Source organism: Sorex fumeus, unplaced genomic scaffold (assembly GCF_029834395.1).
Source record: "Sorex fumeus unplaced genomic scaffold, SorFum_2.1 ptg000044l, whole genome shotgun sequence".
Taxonomy (NCBI): Eukaryota; Metazoa; Chordata; class Mammalia; order Eulipotyphla; family Soricidae; genus Sorex; species Sorex fumeus.
Window position 1 is genome coordinate 4300214 of NW_026606101.1, and position 25613 is coordinate 4325826.

The 25613-nt window shown below is 44.8% G+C and overlaps 1 protein-coding gene across 16 annotated transcripts in view; it reads left to right on the top strand.

The window, feature by feature from the left end:
- PTPRT (protein tyrosine phosphatase receptor type T) overlaps positions 1-25613 on the top strand; it is a 1141641-nt gene that overhangs the window by 857267 nt on the left and 258761 nt on the right. For all 16 annotated transcript variants that reach the window (XM_056121254.1, XM_056121255.1, XM_056121260.1 and 13 more), the window contains exon 11: positions 1284-1386. In XM_056121254.1, coding sequence (XP_055977229.1) covers positions 1284-1386 — 103 coding nt within the window. The remainder of the gene's footprint in view (positions 1-1283; positions 1387-25613) is intronic.

Below are 25613 nucleotides of genomic sequence, written 5' to 3' on the forward strand. Positions count from 1 at the left end.
AAGATCAGTGACATTTCCTCTTCCAGATTTTCCTAGGACGGAAAAGGCAGAGCAGTTTCCTCCAGGGTGTAGGGCAGTTAGGGTTAGTCAGTCCGTGGGTGTGGGACCATTTGTCTTGAACCTAATACATAAGGTATTAAAAATACATTAATTGGGCAAGGCCACAGGAAATGCTGAGTGATTCGGCAAATCATTTACCATACTGTTGCATTAAACAGTGCTTCTTTCCATACAAATTGATTTCTAAAAATGTAATTTGTTTTCAAGGATATTCCTTTCAGAGTTCCTTCTGGAGCATATTCTCTCAAAATAGCTGATGAATAAATGAATGAGTGAACGTTGCAGAACCATAGCCACTCAATATTTTCCCTTGTCACCAGTGGGACACCCTCTGCCATCAGATTCCGCCTCAAAGCAGAGTAATTTCAGAACTCTTTTGGAAATTCGCATTTTTTTCAGGAGACTCGTAGCCAGTTCTGCTCTACATACATACATTCATATTTTGCATAGCTACAGCCTCATGGTGGGTTTTGTATTTTCATGTTTTCATATAGCCTCCATGCCATAAGCATTTTTCCACATTACTACATGGCTTTCATTATAATGTTCTGTCAAGTGGATGGACCTAATTTAATTAAATACTCCCCGTGGTTGGTGAGGTTTTTCCACGTCTCTTTAAAATAATGCCTCAATAGACATATTACTAATAAAGTTTAATTCATTGGTCTGGATTATTAATTTAGAATTAAGTATCAGGAACTGGAGTACCAAATTAAAAGGACTGTGAGTTTTAATACCTCTTAATACAAATGGCTAAATGACTTCTCGTGGGATTGGATCCAGTTGTACTCCTTTCGTTTGGGGTTGAGGTGGTGGGAGGTTGTCCCATGAAAATTAATAAGATGAAGCAGTTTATTAATTACTGCTGTTGTTTGCATTATATATGTGTTGAACAAAGTTCACTCAGTTTTCACATCTCAGTTTCAGGACTTAAATTTTCTGCATTATCTGTCTGCTGTGGGACATTTGGAGTCATGAGACTTACTGGTTACATCATTGCCTTCCTTCTCCACAGTCTTTCCTACCATGTAGGTGCCTGGTGGTGGGTTGGAATTCAGGGACTCCTCTGTCAAAAATCTGCAATACCATTTGCTCCTCATCTTCCCCCTTCCCAAATGTCCTCCTTCAAGTTATTCTGAGAGTTTTTAGGGATAGCCTTAAGAGGTAGTGATGGGCTGTGGTGCTAACACAAAGTTTACCTCCTCTCTCTGTTCTCCACCCAGCTCCTTCGATGCCTGAGTATGACACAGACACTCCACTGAATGAGACGGACACGACCATCACGGTGATGCTAAAGCCTGCTCAGTCGCGGGGAGCCCCTGTCAGGTGAGAGGGTGTTCCTCAATCCTTTTCCTCAGTACTCTTTTTTCTTTGCAACATGCAAGCCTCCAGTTGACCCTGTAAAGATGGGTAAAACTTTGAGAGAGGAGGGCCGGTAGCCCCAAGACTGTGGGTCTCACTCCCCTCACCATGGAACATTAGGACTTAAAAACAACCTGCCCAGAAGGACAAATGGGATAAGATCACTGTTCTGTTTCAGTGGTGGGCCTTGCCCAGCTGCTATCCCAGTAGGACTGGCATGAAATCATTCTGATGATTTTACAGGAGGCTGCTGGGGTACAGAAGCAGACTTCCGATTCCAGCAGTGAAAGCATCTCAGTAACTAAACAGACCTAGAGCAAGTCCATGGGCTCAAGGCTATCAGGAGATTGGCATCTCTTTTAAACAAAGATTTTTTTCCCCTACAAGAACAGCAGTATCTATGTTGACTGCTGGCTTTGCTCAGGGCTCAAAGATTACAGTCCTTTGGAAAAAAAAACCCAGAGTGTGGGGAAAATAGCTTTCATATGAGCTCAGTTCAGTTCAATAAACATTCATAGAGTAGTTGACATGCCAGAAATGAATGGGCCAGGACATGGGGTGAAAAGGCTTCATTTCATCATTCAGCAAACACTTTTTAGAGCACTCACTTCAGGCATTGTTTTACTGCTTGGAATATGGTCAGGATGTGGCTGAGAAAAAGTCTTATTCGAAGGAAAGCCAAACTTGATTTCAGGAAATGGAAAAGTGAAAACATAATTAGAATGGAATGCATGCTTATGGAGGTATCATCGGTCATTTTGAGAAGCCAGAGGAGAGAATTCTCAAATAGGTGACCCTGAGTGATATGGGATATGTTGCATATGATTTTTCCTAAATTTGAAGAGGGTTTAGAATGAGCGAAAGCATGGAGAAGAGCAGTCAGTTGTCATGGGGAGAAATGGGAGTGGTTATGTTTGTCAAAGTCACGTTTAAGGTACCTGCTTAATTGGCAGACCCTGGCGAACAACTTGATTTCCACATGCATGGTACTTTTTTGCTTATACTGAAATTGGGAGACCAGACAGGAAGAAAACAATTGTGATGGTCTAATTTTTCCCCCAAACTTGATCCAGTTCTACCCATGAGTTATAGATAGTGGAGTGGGTACTAACTAGTTTAAGTTGCCCTGTATTCTGAGAACTGAATCACGTTTTGCCATGTATCGGGCAAGTGTTCAAGTCTTACAAGGGTATATAGTTTTGATGAGGCATCTGACCATAGAATACTTGCCTTGATTCTACACATAGACTATTCTGAAAAGCTCTTTTACCTGTAGTGGGCTAAGGTAGATGGTAACTCTCAAATCCAATATATTATTATTGAGTTACTCAATGATGAGCTGCTTTTGCTCCTGTTATACATGTGCCACATTGTCAGGCAGTCTACCCTCTATTCTGAGATATTATTATCTTCATCCTCAGCTGCTGGATGAGGCTCAGAAATTTTGCAGTGGCACCCAGAGAAGAAGGAAGAAAGCTGAGTTTGAATGTAGGGCCTCCAGGGGTCAAATACTGGGTTTAATTCTGGCTGTTGATCCTGTCTTCCTTTCATATATCTTTCCTCTTGCCTCCAGAGACTTTAGTCACTGTTTGCTAATATTAGAGAGCTTGCCAGATGTTTTTGAAGCAAAATAGCTCTTATTGATAGAAACTAAGAGCCAGACAGATATGAAGAAAGAGAGAGAATCTCCCAAACCTTTCTGAGAAGCCAAGCTGGCCAAAGCACCCAAAAACAGCCTAACCTGTTTTGGTCAATACCTACCTAGGCCCTGTCCATGTCTAAGACACAGCTACCACCTGTATTTTCTGGATAATGAAAATGGAGCTTCAGGAGCTTATGTATCTTTCCTGTGTCATGCAGCAATATTGGGACAGGGTTTGAACCAAGATTTAGTGCCAACAAACTCATATCCTTTCCTTACCCACCAAGAAGCTGGCCTGTGAAGTTCCTATGCGAACAGTTTGGTGGACTTGCTGGATCTGCTATCCTGAAGTAAAAAAATTCTGTCAAGTTTTTGAACACAAATGGTAACTCTCAGGTCCAATATATAATCTTTGAGCTATTATCTGGCAAGAATTTGTGTTCCCAAACTTGCTATAGGAGCTTCTTTAAACACCCTCATGTGACATTGGTTTCCTATGACTTAGGTTAAGAGATCTTCAAGGTTCGATGTGACAGTCGTGCCCCTGCCCCTACCTCTCATTACATACAGCAAGGACTTTGTCTTTCCACTTCACAGATATGTAAACTGAACAAAATAGAATCTAAGTGAGTTTTTTCCAGGCCAGGAAACAAGCAAGTGGTTCCAGAAGAATTTGAAACCCGACAGGGCTGACCCCAAGCCAGCACTCATTTTACTTTACCACGCCACTCCTAGGAGAAAGATGTATGTGGTATATTTTGGTGACATTTCCATCAGAAAAAAAAAAAAAGATTTAAATAAATGTCACTGCTCAGAGGGGGCAACGCTTGGCGTGTGGAAATGTCTGACTGCTTTTCTTTCTGTGGCCCCAGACCATGGAGGGTGAGTCCGTGCTCTGTTTCTGAAATTATTTTCAGACAGTTGCTTGGACATCTGCCAAGAAGGCAGAGACACTTCCCACTGCCCCCTATGAGACTTTCACAATCGCCACAATGCCAGTTGGGACAACTGACCTCCAGATCATTCAGCAGAGAGTGATTAAATATTTGCTCTGTCCCAGGAACTAGCTAAGTCAAGGGGAAATAGCAGGGAGCAAGATAGCCACATGCTTGACCCCTGGAGGGTTAGGCTCAGTAATTGTGCATTAACTGGGTCAGAGTGGTGGGACGTTAATCAAGTGAGCAAACAGGATAGCGGGGAGCCCCAGGGATGGTGGCTAGATTGACAGTGAAAGGGTGTGTCTGGTTGGAAAGAGGGGCAGCACCCAACCATGCAGCCTTAGGTGGGAGTCCTATAAGCAGGGAGAAGCTATAGCCCCCAGAAAACAGCAAAGGCACAGAGAGATCGTGGAATGGCTTGGGATCAGGATCCTGTTTTGTACTAAAGAACTCCTTTGCTTCATTGCTTCTCCGACGGTCGCATACTTGGTGAATAATCCAGATGAGAAATGCCGTCTCCCTCTGAGCAGGGAAATCTGAAGTCTAAGATGCACATGGTTGGCCCAAGGTCATTGAACTCTTTACAGATGGATCTAACTTCCTGCCTCTGGGCTCAGGGTTCCCCCACAGCTCTGCACACCCTTACACCCGGTAGTGGGGAAGATGTTGTGATGGCTAGGTTGCAGGTGGGATGCCACAGAATGGACCTCCATCGGCAGGGAACTGGCAGGGTAGGCACAATGATTTCCCAGAGATTCTCCAGTGCTGGGTTGTGTGGTCCCAGCCTGTAACTTGTGATATACACCCTCTACTCCAAATCCTCCCTGCCTTTCTTTCAAGGTTGCTTCCTATTCTCAAACTTAGTGGAGCCTCTGTCTGCAGAGCCTACCTGCGGAGGCTCATCCATCTGCCAGCTGGGCTCTTGACTTGGAGGAGTTGAACGCTAGTCCCTGCTCTCCATTCACTGTCCCACTGCAGCCTATGGGTCCGTGATGGGGGCACGGAGACAGGATCACCAGCCTGGCGCCTGCACCCTCATCCCTCCTGCCAACCACCCCGGCAGCTTGGCCTATTTTTCTAATACTCCACAATGGAGATTTATTGCTTTTGCATTGCTTTCCCCGGGCCTTCAAAGATTTATTGGTTTTTAAGTGACAGAATCCCAGAATTGCTTAAAAGATCAATCAAATAGTGACTTGAATCTAATATTCAGCTCCGACTGAAGCATGCAGCAGCCTCTTCTCCCACACCCAACCTGTCACACTGATGTATCTGTAGTAACCTTCATCAGAAAGTAACTTGGCCATGAATTAATCACCTAATGTGGTCCCTGGAGCGAGGCTGGGGGAAGAACCCCAGAGTTGGTCACAGACTGTCCAAGGATCACACACTGGCTTGGATACATCCTTTCCCCCTCAAGCCCACCTTCCCGTTCCCTGGGACCAGGCCTTTCAACTTCCGATTCAGCATTGGGATGAGTGAGCTCTTCCTCCCTCACTTTGCCACTCTTCACCCCGCTCTCATAGCTGGCCAGAGTGGCTTGCTAGTTCCCTGTTAGAAGTTCCTTTCCCTTCAGTCTGTCCCCCATTGCACTGTTGGAATTACCCTTCCCAAGGCCAAATTGGATCAAGTTAACTTTCCTGCTTAAAATGCTTAAATGACATACTCATTTTCTGCCACATTAAATTCGGGCTTCGTGGAGACTTGTCCCAGCCTTCATTTCTGCTCTTTGATCCTTTCACTCTTAACCCCTTACCAGTTTCTATTCAACAGTGCCCCCGGTATGCCTGCCCTTCATCCTTCCTTCCTGTGGTTTTCATAATTGATGCATCTGCTTATCTGTTTTCTCTAGTTTGAACCCTGACATGCCCCTACAAGGGAGTGAACCCAACAATTCATGAGATGGGGCTAGAGTAATAGCACAACGGGTAAGGCATTTGCCTTGCACGCGGCTGACCCGGGTTTGATTCCTGGCATCCCATATGGTCCCCTAGGCACCGCCAGGGGTGATTCCTGAGTGCAGAGCCAGGAGTAACCCCTGTGCATCGCCAGGTATGACCCCCCAAAAATAAATAATTTAAAAAAAAATTTTAAAAAGAAGAGAAAAAAAAGAAAATCGATTCCCTTCAACCCTACCCAATTTATGGTAAAAAAAAAAAATGGAATTCATGAGATGTGCCACTATTGTGGTCCCCTTTCTCTGGGACAGTGTCTGACATTTAGTAGGTCCTACAAAAAGTATAGTCAATTATTTAACTTCTGGAGAGGATTTGTACCTCTGGAGATGGCAGCACTGGGTCTCTCTAGGTCCTGTTTCCTACTGTCTCCTGCTCTATCAGAGCATAGTTGACAGGATTTTCTGCCAATCTGGAAATGTCCCATACCATCACTGTTCCGTTTCCACAGAGTTAGCCTCCAACCACATATAACTACTGAGTGCTAGAAATAGGGTCGTCCCACTGAGGAGCTGAACTTCAAAACCTAATTTAAATAGGGAACAGAAATCTGATACCCTAGAGTCCTCTGAGCATGACCAGGATCTTCTGGGTAATCCTTGACACCAGATGGCACTACATCCTCAATACCTTGAACATGAACTGTTTACCTGATTGGCTGAGAATCATCTCATGGGGATTCCATATTTTCTGAGCACTGCTTGAATCACACCTCCCATCACCCCCCAAAAATACTACTTTTCTTTTCTTTATTATATTTTTGGGGGGTGACACACCCAGTAGTACTTAGGACTTACTGTTGGGTCTGTCCTCAGGGATCATTTCTAGTGGGGCATGGGCAACCATATAGGATTCCAGGGATTGAACCTGGCTGGCAGAGTGCAAGTTAAGTACTCTACCTGATATACTATCACTCCAGCCCATTTTTTTGGTTTATTTTAAAAGAAGAAGCACATTTGCTTTGGTTTATTTTAAAAGAAGAAGCACATTTGCTTCCTGAATACTGGTAGACATACAGACCTACCGATCAGAAAGAAAACCTGCTGATTATACCATATACTTAGTCAGAGACCTTGAAGAGTTGAGTTCAAAGAGCCAGGTAGGCTGAGGTGCAGAAGGGGAAACTTCCTGGAGGAAGAGTTATTTTATATGAGATGTGCTTGACTAGAGGAAGTTGCTCAGTGAAGAAGAGGAGAGCCAGGTCCTAAGGGGGAGCAACACGTGCAAAATCCATGTGGGAAAGAGAAAGTACAGTGCATCCCGCTGAGCTGGGGCAGAGTTGAGGAGCACAGCACCAAGCAGGCATCAGTTAAGAAGAGCTTAGCTCTGGCTTTGAATGGATCCCAGGATCTGGGGAACATGAGGCTGTCATGTCCTCATTCTTGTGGTTAAGCCTTTCCTCTGCAATCACTGCACTGAATCTGATAGTGCCCACCTCTCAATGCTCTGTTAGGGAATTCTTTTGTCAGTCTCTCCCAGCTTGTGGGTTCCCGGAGGGCAGAGCTGGATATAGAGATGGTGTCTCACTTGAACCTGAGATCTTGGTTGGACTTCCCCATTAGACACTTGATAGAGCAGAGGCTCCAGGCATCAGATTCAGCCTTAATGCCATTGACATGTTAGGTGTCCTTGGGACAGTGGTTTCCTATCCCTGAACTGCAGGATGCTTGTGTATGGCCTGGAATGCCCACATCCAGATGCTTTTGCAGGTCAAATAAACCAAAGTGTTTCAGCAATTGGTAATACTTCCACTTGCTACTTAGATGCTGAGGCAGGACTGGCTCAAATTCCTGTTGCAGTCATGGCAGTTTCAGGCAGGATGGTTCTCTGAGCCCTGCTGTCAGCTGGTTCCCATGTTCTGGATCTTTGACTGCCTGCAAAGTGGTCACTGCCAATCAGGAAATGTGAAGTTATCGAAGGGTGTCACAAAATCCTTAAAGCAGCATTACCTTAAAAACAAGTCCACGGGGCTGGAGCGATAGCATAGCAGGTAGGGCGTTTACCTTGCACGCAGCCAACATGGCTGACACAGGTTCGATTCCCAGCATCCCATATGGTCCCCCGAGCACTGCCATGAGCAATTCCTGAGTGCATGAGCAAGGAGTAACCCCTGAGTATCGCCGGGTGTGACCCAAAAAGAAAAAAAAAGTCCACTGGGTTCATGGATAGCAGAGGCACAAGTGCCTTCCTTTTCAGCCTGAGGTCAGCGGGACTATGAGTTCCTTCCCTAGCAGTGTCCATCTGGCCCAGTGTGATCCCAGGAGCTCTGCTGTTTGGGTTCTCTAGTGCCACCATAGAATGTGTGATCTCTGCTGCACCGCACCCAAGTATGTGCAGGTCCTGCAGCCAAAGTGTGCTGCACCCAGCAATCGTGTATGAGCACGACAGCCAAGTACAATCATTGGTAGCACAGTGGCCAAGGTATGCCAGTGCTACCTCAGGTGTGCAAGCACCACAACCAAGCATGTGTGACCATCAGTCATCATGACAGTAATAACCACCAAAGGAAGAGATGGGGAGGAATTAAAAACCAAATGCCAGATGCTTAGAATTGAACCTCTTGGGGCCAGAGAGGCAGTTGCTTACCTTGCAGGTGGCTGACTCAGGTTCGATCCCTGGCATCCATATGGTCCCCTGAGCCTGTCAGGAGTGATTCCTGAGTGCAGAGCCAGGAGTAACCCCTGAGCACCACTGGACTTGGCCCCAAAACAAAACAAACAAAGAATTGCACACCTTTGTAAAACAGCAAATCCAGCAGACAGAGCAAGAGTGTCTGAACTAATGAGAAAATCAAATTTGATCAGAAAATTAAACAACGAGGACAGTGCCTCAATGGGAGCCATTGTGGCCTGGTGTGGAATCAAGCTCAACAGACCTAAAGCCACTCTGGAAGCCCCACAGAGAGCCAACCATGTGCGCCCCTTAGCTGAGACTCTCTGAAGATGGGGGAGCAGAGAGGGTACGTGGACCCCACAGCACGCAGGAAAGGTGGAGCCAGATCCTGGGAGAGTCAGATCTCTCTGATCCTTCAGTTCTGTGTGTTTCAATTCATTTGCTAATTCAATATCTATGGAGTTTGTCTTTGAGCAAACAACCAAGAGCCAAACCCTAGTGATCTAGACAGTAGCCCCCGGCAACCCAATGACTGAAACAATTGAGCAATGGGCACTCCCAATGCCACCAGTGGGAGTGCGGGTTCAAGATAGCCCCTTTCTGCTAGTCTTCTTCCCCGGTTCTGGTCCACCTCTGATACCCACTTCAGCTCAGCTGTTCATGTGAGTGGTAGTATCCTGTCTCTGGCACCCACCCCTTTGCAATGTCTTTGTTGGGAACGATAGCACAGCGGTAGGGCGTTTGCCTTGCATGCAGCCAACATGGCCGACCCGAGTTCAATTCCTCTGCCCCTCTCGGAGAGCCCGGCAAGCTACCGAGAGTATCTCACCCGCATGGCAGAGCCTGGCAAGCTCCCCGTGACGTATTCGATATGCCAAACACAGTAACAACAAAGTCTCCAATGGAGACGTTACTGGGCCCACTCAAGCAAATCGATGATCAACGGGAGGGCCTTTACCTTACCTTTACCTTTGTTGGGAGTGTGGCCTTATTTGCTTTCTCCAAAGCCCTATTGGATCTTGTTCAGGCTGACAGGCTGGCATCTCAGCAAAGCCAAGGATCAAATGATGCAGGGGCCAAGCCAGGCACCAAGGGATGGGATTCTATGCATCTGTGCCTTCTGTCCCAGGGTGGACCTCTCAAGGCATAGAACATATGGTGCTTCCTGCCTCCTCTTTAGGATAGAGCTGCAGCTGCCCACAGTGAGAACCAGTGCAGCTTGGTACTTTGATTTTCTTCCCTTTACATCTCCCTGTTTCCTCTCATGCCCAGATGAGTCAGCAGGAGCCAGTGTTAGGGGGACAACAGGGAGGCCAGTGGGACAGCAGTAGTGAGAGCATGCCAGAGAGAGTACATGTGCGGAGCGTTGAGGAAAACTGATTGGAAAACACAGGACTCGATGACCACCAGGTTCTGTGCTAGCCTCCATGCCCTGCGGAGTCCCAGACAAGGTGCAAGGACAAGAAGACCCAGTTCTGTCTGGCTGCTTCCTGGCATCAGCCTGGAGGGCAGATCAGGGAGGAGAGCAGTAATTTCCTTGGATCACCAAGCAGCTGTTGTCAGATGACCAAGTTGGCTTGGTGGTGATGGAGATAAGTCTTCTGGAGGAAAAGCCAGCTGGCACTGGTGATGACATCTGTAGACAGAGGGATGTGCGGAAGGCTGGATGTTTGTCCACCGTGGTTGGTGGGATGCAGGTTGGGACATTTCCTTCTCAGAACCAATAAATGTCAAAGGAGGGCAAGATCGCCCAGATGCTTCAGCCAGGAACAGTCAGGGGTGGTTATGGAAGTCTGGGAATCCCAGTCAGATCATACATGGGGTTTGTCTGGGTTCCAGCCAAATGCTCAGCTCTAAAAGACTTCCTGCAAGGTCAGTTGGGGGCTGATTTCTGGTTCTCTCCCTCTTGAAGAACTAGGAGAATGAGCACCAAGTGCGAGGCCATGCAAGGCCTGGGGGAGAGGCGTTTGAAGGTCATGGTGAGTCCTCTGGCATCTAGATAAGAATCCACATGCGCTGGACTGTGGGCAGATGCAGTGAGTGGGGACAGTTTATTCTGAAGTAACAGAGTAGCTGGAGATCCAGACAGTTTAAAGAAGAAACGATTAGTAAGAACAGGAAGCAATGGCCATTTCCCTCCAGGCCTCCTTTAGTGACCACTGAGCCCTGAGCCAGAGCATATGAAGACATTTGCAGAAGGGTTTCTGTCCTTCTGAGGAGCTCCAGAGAGCAGCATTGGCATCACCATTTCCTGATTCTGAGAGAGGCAGCCTATTCTGGTTCCCAGGGGGAAGGAGAGATGAAAATTAAGGGCACTTATTGGCATAGATGCTGTCTGAGCTGTTCTCTATATCCTATGGACTTTAGTGGAGTTGAGACCCTACCTATTGAGATAGGTATTGAGACAATACCTATGCTATTGAGTGGCTTTCCTTCAAGCTCATTGCTTCACTTAGTCCCTGGATCTTTTCCTCTGGCCTGAATATGAGGGGTGCATTATGTTCCCTATTGTACAGCGGGTATGGTGGGGACTCAAGAGGTCCCGAGTTTGATCCCTGGCATAGCATGTCCTCCAGGTATCAGTGGGTATAACTCAGGTGGCCCCTGAGTACTGCTAGTTTAAATACCCTCCAGCATCACTGGGTATGGTCCTGATTTTTAAAACAAAAGAAATGGGCTTTTAGGATTTCAGCATTCTGACTGGTAAAGAAGGAGGATCTAGATTCAAGAAGAAGAACCCCAGGTTAAGCAATGTTGGGCTAAAGGACACTGAAGAGCTTTTCCTAATATAATTCTGATCTATGGTAGCAGACTAAAGAGACATGTAGCTCCCCTCTCCCAGGAGGCTGACTGAGCACTTGTGAATCGCTCAGTATTACCTTCAGAAGAACCTTCCAGGAAATCAAAGGGAAGAAGAGGAACCCCCACCTCATTTAGGTGGGCTCACATTCTCTTCAGTTCATCCTAATTGCATTTCAGACTTATTTGGTAAGCACCCCTCCAATCCCCCACATAGCCCAGCTCACTAAGAAGGGAATCTGATGTTGAAATATTCTAGATACTCTTCCTTTGGCTCAAACCAAGAAGGAAAAGCAGGTGTTTCAGGGAGAATATTTAAAATGGAACAAGAGCAGTTGTTGGAACATGAAGAATGAATGTTCTATTTTGGACTGTCTGCCATCTGGAGAGATGGTGACAGAGACTGTTCCTGGCACCAAGAGAAGGAGAGTGTGGTCGGCATGTTCACCTCCTACCATTGAAACTATTTAAGTTTCACAAAGCTGGGGAGACATCAGAAAGGGGTTTGGGAGTTGGGGATCATTTACATCCAGGTGCTATTTGGAGCATTGAAGGCATGGAGGGCCTTACCAAGGGAGAGTGGTAGAATTAAAAAGAAGGAAGGACCTTTTCCAGAGAGAGTGTGGGAGAAAGAAGGGGAATGGGACAAAGAGCCACATCCAAGGAGAACACAAGCTAAAGCAGCAGGAGGAAAGCCAGGACAAAGTTAAATCCAAAAACCCATAGAAGATTTTCAGAAGCTGGGGCAGATCTCTCAGACAAAGGATCTGGGGATCATTCTCAGTGAAACTCAGTCAACTTGTATGGATAGTTGAATGCTTAAAACCACAGGTTTATACACAAAACTGCTAGGGCAGGAGTCTACAAGGCTGTGGCTATGCAGTGCCAAGTGACTGGTCCTTGTACATCTCTCCAGACCCAAGATTGTCACTGATTTTTAAGTAGGGAGAGATGCTGAATATTTTCTAATTTAATTTTCTCTAAGAGCTCTAGGTAGCTTTTACATGGAAAAGAAAAAAATCTTGAAGCCAGGGAGATAATACACTGGGTAGGGCACTTGCCTTGCATGCAGGAGACCCAGGTTCAATCCCTGGCACCTAATATGGCCCCCTGAATATTGCCAGGAGTGATACTTGAACAAAGAGCCAAGAGTAAGCCCTGAGCACCACTGGGTGTGACCAAAAAATCTGAAAATGGAATGGAAAGGAAAGGGAAGGAAAATCATACATGTTGCTCTGAAATCATAGGGAAAGGAAGGTGATATTTACAGAGATGTCTAAAAATGGATTTGTACTTCAAAAATAGCCATAAAGATCAATGGTCAGTTAACAGGGACATTGAGGGTCATCTGAATGCTTAAGAGAATCTATATGGACGGTACAGAATAGGGAGAAGCAAGAAGGATGGAAAGTGTTATAGAGTAAGGATACTCAAAAGATGAGGTCTCAGTGACAGAAGCCTGGGTAGGATAGTAATATGGCTCCATGGGGTGAATGTGTTGTCAGTAACATGAATTAAAGTCAAATCAAGGTCATTAAAACCAACCATTTTAATGAATGAATAGTTCATTCTTTGGATGGAAGTGCTGTCTTCAGTAGACGTTGTTCTTCATTCCTCTCTTTCTACTCTGAGAACTGGTGAAACCCTTTGCCAAAGCAACAGTAACTCTGCAACTTGCCTTCTCCTGGGTCTCACCTTTTCTCCAACTTTTTTTCCTCTTGACTTTGACTTCTCACACTGCCCTGGGCTCAGTAGCAGTTTGCTCACTGCGTTGTCTCAGATCATGCTCAGGGGCTAACTGGTAGGTTTCAGCCTCTCCGTCTGCAACGGCTAAAGGTTAGATTTTCAATTCAGCCTCCATCGAGTGCTTTCCGGAGTCCAATCTACTGACGTTGCTCTGAGTTGGAGTGTGAATCTGTACTGTGCTAGAATCCAAGGAGGTTTGCTCTGATTCAAAATCCAAGGGACTGGAGCAATAGCTCAGTGGATAAGGTGTTTGCCTTGCACGTGGCTGACCCAGGTTTGATTCCGAGCATCCCATATGGTCCCCTGAACAACGTCAGGAGTAATTCCTGAGTGCATGCATCGCTGGGTAAGACCAAAAAAGCAAAAAACAAACAAACAAACAAAATACATGGTACACAATGCATCCTCCAGAAGTCTGCTGCTTCTCAGAGTTGCCTTCTCCTTCCCACCCCAGTGAGAGAGGGGGTCCTGAAGGAACAACTGTATGATTAGAGCCTCAGCCGCTGGATAGGAGAAATGTGCTTACATTTACAATACAATCACCCTTCTTTTTTGTTTGTTTGTTTCCTGGAGAGAGAGATTTATTGTTGAACTAGTGTAAATCCACTTGGGTGAGGGTTCACTGAGCCATTTATAAATATTATGAATGTAAAAAGGAAGGATTCATGGCCAGAGCAGAGGGTAGCAGCCCCATTAATAGAAGAAAGATTCGAGGACAAGACTAGATCAACACTAGCCAATACTTTACCCACAGGCTATTTAAATTTCAATTAATCTGATTTAAATTAAACTTCATTCGTTATATATCCATATTTCAAGTACTCAGTAGCTGTGTGTGGCTACTCTATTAAATAGCTTTCTCTCATCCCCGAATATGCTATTTTGCTAAACGACTTAAGACCAGTGTTTCTCAACCTTTTTCTGAACGTGGCTCCCTTCTGATCTTTTTTCCTTCCAGTGATACCCCTCCAATCCTTCCAGTTGGACCATTAGTTTCCTTCTGTGTCCCCCATTTGCACGATTTTTAGATGTGCTCCCTTTAGAACATCCTGAGGGGCCATTGGTGGTTGAACATCCCTAATTGAGAAATGCTGCCCTAGTTTTAGGAGAGTTGGTAAGAAAGAGATTTCCCTGAGCTGGAGGGATAGTGCAGCCTATCACTGTACTTGCCTTGCATGTGACTGACCTGAGTTTGATCCCAACACCCCGAATGGTCCCCCCAATAGTAATCCCTGAATACAGAGCCAGGAGTAAGACCTAAAGCACAGCTTGGGATGGCACAAAAACAGAAACAAACAAAAAAGGAGATTCCAGCCCATGTTTGGTTGCAAAGACACTATTATTGCAGACACTTGGCACTACAAGTAAATACCAGAATCATGTAAAGTGAAATGAGAAGTATATTTGTGCTCAGACATTTAGGAACAGGTATTAAATATGTCTCAGCAACCAGAATAGAACCTATGACAGCTTCTGATTCCCTGACCTACTAACATAGATTTTTCCAAACTCACTGCTTCACCCTCGCTAGATCAAGTCTGGGAAATGGTTCAGTATTCTCAAATTTTGTATATCTCAGAATCTACTGAAGAAGAAGTGAGTATGCAGATCCCTGCCTATCCTCACAATCAATAGGTTAGTGCCAGAGACTATGCATTTTTGTGTGCAATCTCCAAGTTGATATGATCCCATTGCTTTTGAACTACAGCTGCAATGGTACTGTCTCAGCCTAGCTTCAGACGCAATAACCTCAAGTAGGAAATCACATAATTTTACCGATGGTGCTAATATTGCATGATATGAGGAATTTTTTTTTACTGTGGGGTAGTTCCCTATTGATGGTTTTATAGCTTTGGAGACTCTTGTGTCTCTTTGGGGGTATGTTTCAGCAAGAAAATGATCAGAATTGAGTTTGGATTTCTGCCTGATTATTTTGCTATCGCTGTCCACATGGTGGGTTAAAAGCATGCCCTTATTTTCTTATCTTCTTATGATAATGACAGTGACTGGTATCTGAAAAAAATTTATGTTATGTTGTTGCACGTTGATAGCAAATTGCAACATCTTATTTCTATGCATAGATTGGGCTCAGGTAGGAGATGTATGTTTGGTAAGACTGAGCATCAGGATCTGAACAAATCTGTATTCTTTTGTGGAAGGCTAGAGCAGCCTGGGCGAAACAAATCCATTTCCAACTTTCATTCTATAAAAAGTTCCATATTTTCTTAGATCAGACAAAATATATTGAGTGCCAAAATGCTGCAGCAATATGGGCTCGCGTCACTCAGCTGAGTTGGAATCTGTATGCATTGTCCCCCCGGGCCAGTTTTGATTATGTTCTTTTTCCTTTTATTGCAGTCAGCAAATCTGAATTTGCTATTGTGAGGCGAGCAGGAAGAAGAGGGGGAAAAATGAAGGTTTTTAACCTTCAGAAAGTTCAGAGGTTCAGTCTGAATAAGCACAAAAACTTTTAGTGTGACTGTGAATTCCTTGAATTTGCAGAACTGCTTGGAATCCCAAGAGAGCTACCGGGCACATAGGATTCAGTCCTGTGTTGTAGCTCAAAGGCAGAGCAGAAATTATGAGCGAGGAGCAGAATTAGAGAAAGTGGGAACAGGAATCAATGTACCAAAAAATATATTTTGGTCTCCATCCAAGCTAAGTTTCAGCCTATTGTTCAACTTCTTCCATTCAAGACCATCTGCTTCCCATGACTCTCAGATAACATCTCTCCTGCCAGGACACCCTGTTTCTGCTTAATTGAAATTAAATTTCCAAGAATAGTTGTCCAGAATAGTTTCTGCTGGTGAGAATGCTTTGAAAGTCACACTAGGAGTTGAAACTTTGGGTTGCAGATGTCTTATACATGAGCCAGATGTTTAGAGGCACCCTATGGTCAACCACAACCATCCCATTTCTGAAACTAGGAGCTCTCTCACGGGCCTCTGCAGCTCACAAATGGCTCCTTTGAAAATGGCACCATCTCTCCATCAGGGACCTGTAATTCCGAAAGTGTGAAGGGAAACAATCACTTCCATTCAGGTTTAGAGCAATGTGCTTCCAGGGCTTAATTATACTACAGGTATATAAATTACAGAAACATGTTAATGCTCCCATGATTAAAATTATAGAGTGCCTAATTGAAAAAGCATAAACTGAATTGAAGAATTCCTAATTATAGTTTTCTTTGAGGTGTTAATTTCCTCTATAACGAATGCATAATTTCTTGGAACCTAAAAAGGTAGCCTTTTACATCAGCACGGAGGCTGTCAGCCAATGGGATGGGGCTGTCATTTCTGAGTTCAGGATGTTGACAAGGTTCAGTAGGAAAATTCTTGAAATAGTGTTTGGGAGTGGTAACTGTTAAGAAGCCAAACCAAGGTTCCACTTACTGGATATAAGGATCAAGGACAGAGGAGAAACCATTAAGAAATGTTTCCACCTGTCCTTCACTCTCCTCTCAAAAGTATGGAAAGGCTCAGGATTTATCCCAGTTGCTTCTAGTAAATTTTGTCCCTGTGGTAACCAATGTTTGATCCTGGAGCAACAATATTTATTGTCTGGGAAGATATTAGGCAAATATTCAGGCTGGCCCCTACTCCTCTTATTTAGGAACTCTGGAGATAGAGTCCAGTAACGTGTGCTTTTAGAAATTAATTTAATTTCATTTAAGCCACCATGGTCAACAATCCTGTTAATGGTAGAGTTTCTTGCATAGATTACTGCAGCACCATACTCTATCCAGGGGCTGGAGCAATAGCACAGAGGTAGGGCGTTTGCCTTGCAAGCCACCTGCTTGGTCGAGTTCCTCGGCCCCACTTGGAGAGCCTGGCAAGCTACTGAGAGTATTTCGCCCACACGGCAAAGCCTGGCAAGCTACCCATGACGTATTTGATATGCCAAACACAGTAGCAACAAGTCTCACAGTGGAGACATTACTGGTGCCTGCTTGAGCAAATCGACCAACAACGGGAGGACAGTGCTACAGTGCTACCCTATCCAGAGTGTCCACTTTCCTCCTCCATTGTTCGAGCCACCCCCGCCCCCGCATCGATTCTTCTCCTTTTCTTCCCCACGCTAAGTTTACTACTGAAGACCTTTTCTTCGTTTTTGTTGCCAGCAGTCGCTTTTTATCCTCTTCTCTGTTTTTTCATATCCTGTGTATGAGATGCTTCTGTGTGTGTTGTCTCATCACTCAGGGTATTCTCCAGATCCATCCATCACTTAATCACTTAACTTCCCGTTAGTCGTCGATTTGCTCGAGCGGGCGCCAGTAACGTCTCCATTTGTCCCTGTCGCGTGCTAGTGTAGCCCAATGGCATCTCTTCGCTCCGGGAACATGGAGGGCCTCAAACCGATCGTTCATGACCTTGACAAAGAAGTCTGACCATCTGGTAGGTGGGCGGCCACGCGGTCTCTTGACATCCCGTGGAATCCAATCAGTAACAGCTCTAGTCCAACGGTCGTCTTTAAATCTCATTACGTGACCAGCCCATCTGATTTTCGATACCTTGGCAAATGAGACAGCGTCCCTGATCCTTGATCGTCGACGGATGTCAGAACTCCGGATTCTTTCTGTCATTTGAGTGAAACGTGATATTCCAAGCATAGCTCTTTCTATTCTTCTTTGGGAGACCTGAATGGCGTTCTCATCTTGTTTGCGTAGGGCCCAGGTCTCTGAGGCATATGTTAATGCAGGAAGAACAGTGGAATCAAAGAGATGTGCCCGGAGCCGGAGGTTCTTCGTCCTCTTAGCTATTTCTTCGACGTTCTTGAAGGCGTTCCAAGCCGCTCTCTTCCTCCTGCGCAGCTCGGGTGCCAGGTCATTTGTCATGTTGACCTCTCGACCTAGGTACACATAGCTGTTGCATTCGGAGATGGTCGTTCCATTGAGAGCGAATGGGGCGTCAGGAACAAGGCTGTTTCTCATAAACACTACTTCCACTACCCAGCCGTCGCCACACTCCAGGACGCTTTCCGGACCCGCGCGGCAGCTCCGGCCGAGACCCACGCACAACTGAAGACCCACAGAACAAGGGATCGAATTGTGCACAGGAGACCCACCCTACCCAGATAAATATCCCACTGGCAGACTTCCACTCTCGACACTACTTCCACTACCCAGCCGTCGCCACACTCCAGGACGCTTTCCGGACCCGCGCGGCAGCTCCGGCCGAGACCCACGCACAACTGAAGACCCACAGAACAAGGTAAGCGGAACTCTCTGAGACCTTGGACTCCAGGCTCGGCGGACCCAGGGACAGAGCTTCTCTGCTTGCTCCCACCACCACAGGTGACAAAGGGATTCTAATTAGGAGCCCCACCCTACCCTGCCCTGTCTGCTTCCATCAACCACTCAGGGATCGAATTGTGCACAGGAGACCCACCCTACCCAGATAAATATCCCACTGGCAGACTTCCACTCTCGACACTACTTCCACTACCCAGCCGTCGCCACACTCCAGGATGCTTTCCGGACCCGCGCGGCCGCAAGCGGCCGCGCGACACATCATAAAACACTAAATACCCATCTTCTGGAATTGTCGTACCATATTTGATAGGGTTCAAATATGGTAACACCTACAAGGGTGATTAGAGGTCACCCCAAAAGCCTCTATACCTCTCGGAAAGACTGGCAAGCTACCGAGAGTATTCCGCCCGCACGGAAGAGCCTGGCAAGCTATCCGCTGTGTATTCGATATGCCAAAACCAGTAACTACAACTGGTCTCATTCACCTGACCCTGAAGGCTTCACCGACATGGCAGCACTGAGAAGGATGAGAAAGGAGAGGCCGACAAAATCTCAAGGCCGACCTAGGCTGCCACAACGAAGGAAGACAAAAATGATCGTCTGTACTTTCAATGCACGTACGCTAGCATCAGATGCATCCATCGAGGACCTGATGGTACAAGCGCGAATGATCAAGTACGACATCATTGGTCTGACCGAGACAAGAAGACACGAATCTCACCATGCCGTTTTCGACACTGGAGAAGAACTGTTCCTCGGAACATGCGATAAAAGAGGTGTTGGAGGCGTCGGTGTCCTTGTCAACACAAACTTAGCCAAGAGCATTGATTCATTTGAATGCCTAACAACCCGAATCGGACGTTTACATTTGAATAGATGTGGCTCACTGCCTGCAGTTTCTATCTTCGTTGTCTACGCACCAACATCTCATTATGATGAAAGAGAAATCGAGAAGTTCTACATGGAGCTAGAGAAGTTCTATAAAGAAGACCACACCTTCTACAAGATCATTGTGGGTGATTTTAATGCCAAGATAGGACCGAGAAGATCAGCTGAAGAACTTCACATCGGAACCCATGGCCTAGAATGGAACGAACAGGGTGAGAGACTGTCTGAGTTCATCATGTCGACCAAGACCATTCATGGTAACTCACAGTTCCAGAAGGCAGAATCTAAACGATGGACATGGGAGTCTCCCGGTGGACGATTCCACAACGAAATAGACCACATCATATTCAATCGACGGTTTTGCCTGACTGATGTCGCTGTTGTCCCAAAATTTCGAACGGGATCGGATCACCGTCTCCTTCGTGCAAAATTCTACTTCACAGAGCGGGGAGAAAGGGCTGCAAAGTTCAAAAAGAGAACTCCCAGAACGACCACCAACTGGGAACTCTTTGGTACTATTGCGGCAACATGGGAAGATGCCATTGTTGACAACATTGACGAGGAATACGATCGACTGGTTCAGCACCTCCATGAATGTGCGAGGAACGCCAAGAGAGAGATAGCCACAAAAAGTCGCCTATCTTCGAAAACTCTTGAGCTAATTCGCCAGCGTGGTTTGGCGCATGCCTCAGGCAACCGCAAGCTAACGTCCGAGCTTGCAAAGCAGTGCAGAGATGTGATCAAGGAAGACCTCAAAGAGAGAAGAGCAGAAGTACTGGTAGATGCGGCAGAAGCCGGGAAAAGTATTCGTAACGCCCGCCTGTCCTTCGCCAACTATAAGACCAAGATGACTGCCCTCCGACGTCCTGATGGATCCATCACATCCTCCAGAACGGCAATGGAGAAGATTATCCATGACTTCTACTCAAATCTCTTCGATAGCCATGTCCACTTGCCGACATACCAAATTCCACAGGATGGGTATGTCGTTCCCAACGTTCTCCCTTCCGAAATCCGACACGCCATTTCGTCAGTAAAGAAGCAAACAGCACCCGGCCCAGACAAGGTCAGACCTGAACACCTGAAGAACCTGCCGTCAGTACTCATCAATACACTGGCTCGGCTCTTCACTCGCTACCTGTCTGAATGCAAGGTTCCATCTCAATGGAAAACCAGCAGGACCGTACTACTGTTCAAGAAGGGAGACATCCATGACATTGGCAACTATCGCCCGATCTGCCTATTGTCTGTCATCTACAAGTTGTTCACTCGAGTCATCCTGAATAGGATTGGCAGAACACTAGATGAAGGACAACCATGTGAGCAAGCAGGGTTCCGCAAAGGATTCAGCACCATCGACCATATCCACACGATAACCAAGCTCATTGAGGTTTCTCGGGAGTTCAAGATGCCGCTCTGCTTAACGTTCATTGATTTAAAGAAGGCCTTTGATTCTGTTGAGACGGAAGCGGTCATTGAAGCCCTAGCCAATCAGGGCATTCAAGCCCAATACATCAGGATCCTCCGTGAGCTGTATTGCGGATTCACTACCAGGATCTCACCATTCTACAAAGAAGTGATCGTTGATGTCAAGAGAGGGGTGCGGCAGGGTGATACCATTTCACCAAAACTCTTCAGTGCCACCCTCGAGAACATCATGCGACGACTGGAATGGGAAGGAATGGGAGTGAAGATAGATGGTCGGCAACTACACCACCTCCGCTTTGCTGATGACATTGTTTTAATAACACCAAACATCAGCCAAGCGGCACAAATGCTGGCCGACTTTGACCGTGAGTGTGGAAAGGTAGGACTACAGCTGAATCTTACGAAGACAATGTTTATGAGAAACAGCCTTGATCCATCCATAAAGCTGCAAATTGCATGATTTAATATTTTCTTATATATGAATAGTATTTCATTCTATAGTTGCATCACGGTTTCTTTTTTTAATTCTTTTTTAAAAATTATTTTCTTTATTTTGTTGAATCACCATGACATGCAGATACAAAGCTTTCATGTTTGAGTTTCAGTCATACAGGGATTGAACACCCATCCCTCTACCAGTGCACATCTTCCACCACCAACCAATGTCCCCGGTATCCCCACTCCCCATCCCAACCCTCCCCCTGCCTCTATGGCAGACAATTTTCCCCATACTCTCTCTCTACTTTCGCGCATTATAGTTGGCAATACAGATACTGAGAGGATATCACATTTGGTCCTTTATCTACTTTCAGCACACATCTCCCATCCAGAACTATCCATCCAACCATCATTGACCTAGTGATCCCTTCTCTATTCCAGCTGCCTTCTACCCCAGCTCATGAGGCAGGTTTCCAACTCTGGAGCAATATTCCCAGCCCTTTTGTTTACTGTCCTTAGTTGTCAGTCTCATATTATGTTATTTTATATTCCATAAATGAGTGCTATGTCTATCCCTCTCTTTCTGACATGATATCTCCATGACCATCCACTTGTAAGCAAATTTCATGACTCCATCTTTTGTAACAGCTATATAGTATTCCTTTGGCGTCACAGTCTTTATACAGTCCTCCTCTCTGTTCTTGGACACGTGGGTTGTTTCCTGATATTGACTATTGTGAATAGCACTGCAATAAACATAGGAGAGCAAATATCTTTGCTGAATAGAGCAAACTGTGCTTTGGACTTTGTTTGTTTAGGGGGCCACACCTGACTGTGCTTAGGGATGACTCCTGGCTCTATGCTCAGGAACCACTCCTTGTGGCATTTAGGAAAACTTACATGGTGCCCATGATCAAACTTAGGTCAGCCACATGCAAAGTAAGATCCTTACCCACTGTAGTATCACTCTGGCCCAAACTGTGCTTTTGAAAACCCTCCTCCAAGGGATTATGATACAAAGTAGAGTTTGAAACTCACAAGTTCAAGGCCATACACCACAAGGTCAAATCAGAGCTTTGTAGAGAGCCTCTCAGGACAAGAATTTGCATGGGATAACTTCCCAAGCACCAGCATTTAATTCTGTACCCGTGACATTACTTTTAAGTAGAAAAATAATAATTTTCTTTTCTCAGGGGAGGAAACTGAGAGCCAGGGAAGCTGACTTACCCAGATCAACTGTAGCCCTTGTCCTGTCTTCAGTTGAGACTTAGATGCATGACATCATTTATTTGTTTCCATTGGAGTCATGTAGTTTTCATCATGGGTGGGTTTGATGATGGTGGACTTTCCAAGACTTTGTAGAGCTGGAGGAGAGAACACTGGTGTGAATGGCTACCAGATCCAGCATAACTTTGATAACTCTGAGTCTGACTATAGAATGAGGGACCCCTAAGGACCTATACAAACTGCTATCAATGACATATATTGTGTGCACACTTTTCCTGAATGGGGATGTGTAGGCTGAATCTATGAGGTCACAGTTCAAAAAGGAACTCCTCAGTTTTGGATCAAAAGCCCTTTGCCTATCAACTCCAACAGTTTTTATTCATTCTTTTAGGGACTCTGTGAACCAGAGAAAGTTGCCCTAAAACACCCCCTCTCTTCCTTTCCTTTGTTTGGACATTTTAGTTTTCTTAGCTTTTTTGTTTCCTGGTCTATAGCTATGTTTATGCTTGTGTTGGTAGGTTTTAGCCCATCAGTAGCCATCTTAAACAGTAACCTTATGTTTCTAGTTCACACATTCCATAAAATTCTGAATAATTCTTAGCCACTCCCATATGGTTGAAAATGTAGGTCATTTCCATTTATCTCTTCTTATAACTAGTCACCAATAACATATTATTTATGCTTTTCTTTTGGTATTGTGTCTTTAAATAGCAAAAAAAGCACAAAAACCAGAGTAGAGTTACTAAAATGTATAAAATGGAACTAGAATTTATTGTATGTCTATTCTTATATGCCAGTTCCTGACATCCAGTTCATATATATTAACCTTTCTCTTTCCTTAATTAAAAAATATCAAAGGAACACGTGTGCATAGCAGGGATATCAAGTTGTCAAACCATTTCCTGACCCATCATTTTTAGTCCCCAAACCTATACCCCAGAGACAACTGCATTTTAATTATTTGCCATTTCTTCTGGGAATTGGGCAATATCACTCCACAAAGAGCTATTTTACAGTTAATCATTAAAGACATTATCTATTTACTTTCTGCCATTACAGATGAGAATTTGCTTTAAATCATCCAATACCTCTTTTTTAGCTCTCAAATGTAGTGATACCACTATTTTTAGTTAAACATAGAATGGCTAATTTTATAATTCTATAAAAGCAGGTTACTTCAGAGCCAAGTAGTATGCTATTTTTATTGTAGTATTGTATAGTTAACTTAGAGCGTACTACTATAATAAACCCTTTATGTACATTAATTCTTTTCATTCACATCAAAATCCTATGAGGTCAGAACAAGTATTTTTCCCTGTTTTAAGATGGAGAACTAAAACACCAAAAGGTTGAGTAACTTGCCCAAAATCATGCAACTAAAGGAGAGTGGATATTACTAATCCTTGAAACAACAGATGTCTGTCCCAAAGTCTGAACTCTTAATCTCTATGATGTATAATATCCGTTTCTTATTACTCTGCTTATCTATGTAGTTAAGTTTTAGTTTACTATAGTACTGTAGCACTGTCCTCCCATTGTTCATCGATTTGCTTTAGCGGGCATCAGTAACATCTCCATTGTGAGACTTGTTGTCACTGTTTTTGGCATATCAAGTATGCCTTGGGGAGCTTGCCATGCTCTAATGTGTGGGCGGGATACTCTTGGTAGCTTGCTGGGCTCTCCGAGAGGGACAGGGAAATTGAACCCTGTTCGGCCACATACAAGGCAAATGCCCTACCTGCTGTGCTATTGCTAATTTACTATAGAATATATAATTTGTGATTCATTCAGGAAATACCTTTATTATACCATTAGATTTGGGGGGATTATTTTTTTTGCTTTTTGGGTCACACCGGACGATGCACAGGGATTACTCCTGGCACACCTGGTACTGCACTCAAGAGTCACTCCTGGCGGGGCTTGGAGTACCATATGTGGTGCTAGGAACGATACCAAGTTGGCTGCATGCCAAGCAAGTGCTGTATCTGCCATGCTATCTATCCATAACCCATTATTATAATATTTCTTCCCACTGAGTTCTCTCATTTCAAGTTTTTATTGAATCTTCTTTTTGCTTACTTTTTTTGTCCTTTTGTCTATTTTTTAAAAAAATTTCTATCATGTGACTAAAATTTAAAGTTATTTTCCTTTTAAGAACTATTTTCTCTTTTCTAAACTTTTTTTACTATTCACTTATTATTTATAAAATATATTTCTCAAAATTTTCTTTGCTCAGGGATTCCTCACAGAGAACATGTGGTGCTTAAGAAACCATATGTGGTACCAGGGATTGAACTAAGGCTGGCAGCATGCAAGGCAAACACCTTACCCCTGTATTTTCTCTCCAGGTCGATCAAGCTTTTTCTAAAGACGTTCTTTTTACTTAGGGAGAGAGAGAGAGAGAGTGAGAGAGAGAGAGAGAGAGAGATTATATTTAATCCTATTTTATCTCTATTTCCTCTGGAGTCACTTTTTCTCCATTTTTCACAATGGAAGCATCTATCCAGTGAGACTTGGAAGTCAGTATTAAAAATGTAAGGTGCTATAACCAACCCAAAGTGCGTCAAACTATTTCTTATTAAGCAGTAGGGAATGGACATTTCAAGGCTCACATTTAAGAGTTTGATGGTTTCAGGGCCTTAGAGATAGAACAGGGTTTAAGGCACTTACCTGCATGTAACTGACCCTAATTTTATCCACAGCACCACATATGTTCACAGTCCCATGAACACTGCCCAGGAATGGCCCCTTAGCACCAAGCCAAGAGTAAGCCCTGCGTACCAGTGGGTATGGCCTATTCCTCCCTGCCTGAAAAAAAAATTTAGTTGTTTCTTATACAGACATACAATCAGATCCCTGTTTTCAACCTCACATTTGACTCTTTTCATGACAGTTCTTGAAGTCAGAATCTTGCGTGAAGTGTCTTAGGCAAAGCAACCAGCGGTAGGGCATTTGCCTTGCACGCAGCCAACATGGCCGACCCGAGTTCGATTCCTCCGCCCCCTCGGAGAGCCGGGCAAGCTACCAAGAGTATCTCGCCCGCACGGCAGAGCCTGGCAAGCCACCCGTGATGTATTCGATATGCCAAACACAGTAACAACAAAGTCTCCAATGGAGACATTACTGGGCCCGCTCGAGCAAATCGATGATCAACGGGAGGGCCTTTACCTTTACCTTACTTATATTTTATCTGCATTTATAATGTCACAACAGCTATCTATCCTCTGACCATATTTTAGTCTTTCATAATTTGTTGAAACATCTCA